Source organism: Plectropomus leopardus, unplaced genomic scaffold (genome assembly GCF_008729295.1).
Source record: "Plectropomus leopardus isolate mb unplaced genomic scaffold, YSFRI_Pleo_2.0 unplaced_scaffold26737, whole genome shotgun sequence".
In the NCBI taxonomy this organism is placed as follows: Eukaryota; Metazoa; Chordata; class Actinopteri; order Perciformes; family Serranidae; genus Plectropomus; species Plectropomus leopardus.
This window is the reverse complement of record NW_024629087.1, coordinates 1-3,055: the sequence shown is the minus strand read 5'-3', so window position 1 is coordinate 3,055 and position 3,055 is coordinate 1. Positions and strand designations below refer to the sequence as shown.

General features: G+C 41.1%; 1 protein-coding gene across 1 annotated transcript; it reads right to left on the bottom strand.

Moving 5' to 3' along the window:
* Positions 1-1,699: 1,699 nt before the first annotated feature.
* LOC121967040 (zinc finger protein 324B-like) lies at positions 1,700-2,896 on the bottom strand (the record flags this gene model as incomplete). Its single annotated transcript, XM_042517096.1, has 1 exon — positions 1,700-2,896. A coding segment is annotated over one exon (947 nt), but the record flags the coding sequence as incomplete, so codon positions are not given.
* Positions 2,897-3,055: the final 159 nt, after the last annotated feature.

Below are 3,055 nucleotides of genomic sequence, written 5' to 3'. Positions count from 1 at the left end.
TCAGCACGTGCGCAGTAGAAATAAAGATATGGGTGAGAACAATACTGCAGTTATGGAAAGTCCGTAACCATTTGAAACCATAGACTGTATGAATAAATAAATGAATAATCTTAATATACAGTCTATGTGTAATTTTTTTTAATTAACAAGACATGGCCAAAAAAGTTAGAAACGATGAAGAAAGATTAAGTAAGAAATTCGAAAGAACGGAGAAAATTCCCTTACATATAGCACAAATATAAAAACAAAGTCCATAAATGTACCCTAAATTTATATATGTAGAGAGAGAGAGAGAGAGATGCATATATTTTCTGTTAAGGTCATTTTCTTGTAACATTTTAGTTTGACTTTTTTTTGTACATTTCTTGCCCTGCTGCTTATTGCCTTTTCTCCATGTTTTTCAGATAAATCAAACTAATGTGTTCAGGTTTCAAGGGTTAAATAGCTTTTGCAAGGCATCTGAGCACAGCAAGGGAATACTGATGTTGATCCAATTTTCAAATGGCTAATAAAAGACAACAAACAAGTCCTTTCTATATTCTATATGAAAACTAATCTGAAATCTATTTTGTATCAGCCACCATCAGTCCAACACATGAAATATACCTACTTGCGCATCAAAAATAAAGTCTTTTTTTTGTCATCCAAAATTGTTAAAACTGTGATAGTATAGTATGCTGTCAAAAATAACATAAAGCGCTTATACTATGGCATGTTGCCCAAAACAGCATAAAAAAAATGTCATAGCATATCTTGTCATCCAAAATAGCTGAAAATAAAAAAATAAAATGTCTTGAAAAATAGCATGAAAAAAATCATAGCGACTTGTGAAATCAGCTGACCTGTTCAACTCAAGGTTTTTTTGCCTGGATGCAACTAAATGGAAAGGAATTAACCTTTTAAATTCTGAGCAAATTGGCTTGATTTCTTTCAAAAACACGGCAAGAAGTTATGAGCAACAAGAAAAATACATGAAATGTAGCCCCCCAAAAAAGTAAAAGTGTTTTATTAGAAGGTATTAAAACAAAACATGAGATAAATACGTTTACATTAATAGATACAATTATTCAAATAAAAATAGAAATAATCATATATATTTTTTCCCTTTTATATTATTATCAACTTTGAATAATTTCAGTCTCTATTTTTAAAAACAAATTATTAAATAGTTTTCTTGTCACCTTTTCCTAATTTCTTGCAGTTTGTGAGACATTTCTTACCAAGTGGCTCAGTACCTTTTTAGCCATGTTTTCAAAAGAAATCAAACTAATTAGCTTAAGTTTCAAAGGTTTAAATGCATGTGAAAGGCGTCTGAAAGCGGCACAGACAGCTGATGTTGTTTCAGGTTTCACAGGGTTAACATGTCCTCAAAGACAGCTGTTGACAGACTTTCACACACACATTTTTGTGTGTGTGAAAGTCTGTCAACAGCTTTTCTTTTCTTTGAGTAGGGTGTTACTGTGTTTGTTTATTTGTTCTTTTTATTTGTAATTTGTTTCCCAAAAAATGAGAAAAAATGGAAGAATAATATCTGTACACTGTCATATTTTGCACTTCCTCGAATAAAGTGTGTTAAAAAAAAGACTTTCACACACACCACAAACACCTTTAAAGTCTGTCGCTCTTCTGAGTAGAAATAATCAAATACGTTGTTTTAAATCAAATCATTTCAAAGTAAACTTGACTCAGGAGCCATGGGCAGACTCATGTCAGAGATCATTTTAATGAGCAGAAGAAACATTTTCCAAAGTGAATCCAAAGACAATCAGAGTTCTTCCCAACAACACTGGTGTCAGACATGAAATGGGGCTAAAATGTTGAAGGACATTTCATCTAAATGCTGCTGAAATGAAGAGACAGATTTGATCTGGACACAATAACATGAACACGTGAACAGTGAATGTGCGGCCTCAGGTGCGTACAGTGTTGATGCAGCACACTGACTCGCTCTACTTGGCCGTGTGCAGAGCCTGGTGCCTGATCAGGTTGCTGAGGAAGGAAAAGTTCTTGCCGCACTTGGAGCAGTGGAACCTCTTCTCCCCGGTGTGGACGCTCTGGTGGACCTTGAGGTTGGTGGAGGTGGAGAACTGCTTCCCGCAGTGGGGGCACGGGAACGGCCTCTCCCCCGTGTGGACCATCTGGTGGCGCTTGAGGCTGCACACCTGGCCGAACCTCTTCCCGCACTGGACGCACTGGTACGGCTTCTCCCCTGTGTGGACGCGCTCGTGGATTCTCAGCTGGCACTGGTGGGCGTAGCGGCGGGAGCAGAAGGTGCAGGCGTAGGGGAGGCAGGACTGCTGGGACTGTGCCGATCCGGACTCCTTGTTCTGGTTGCTGGATCCTCCATAGAGGTGGTTCTGACTGGAGAAGTGGGCGTTTTCTATCGGCTGGATTCCAGACCAAGAATGTTGGGTTTGCTGTTGTTGGGAGTCAACTGCTCCCATGGCAACAGGGGGATTATTAAAGGTAGACAGGCTGTAGGCGGCGTTACCTGCAAACATCACCTCAGTGGGCGGCTCGTTGATCTGAATGCACATACGCTGATACTGGGGCCTCACACTGCTGTCGTCCTGACCGGCGAGAGGCGCCACTTCCTCCGCTCCACCGTCTCCACCTCGTCCAGACGGCGGCGTCCTGTCCTCCGCTGCACGGGGCACTGAGTTGATCACGATGACGTCATGCTGAGTTGCAGTTTTTGGCTTGCTCTTGTCACTCTGAGGCCTTTTGGACAAAATGTGGACACTGGAGGCAGAGTTTGTCCTCGCTTGGCTGAAGCTTCCTGCTACAGTTTCTGCTGTGTATGTGGAACAGGACGGCCGCTCCCGATCTCCGGCCTCGCAGCTCTGCTGCCATCCCAGCAGCGTTTGGGACGGACTGTGTTTCTCTGGGATGACACCTGATGAGCCCACAGCAAAGAAAACACGATTAGAAAAAATAGATGCAACATTTTATTTACGAACAGCTCACTGCAGGTTTTTACAAATGTACTGGTTCGCCAGCTTTAACATACGACGGAGGATTAGGGCCACATTAAGGGAATTTTTTTTTTAATTAT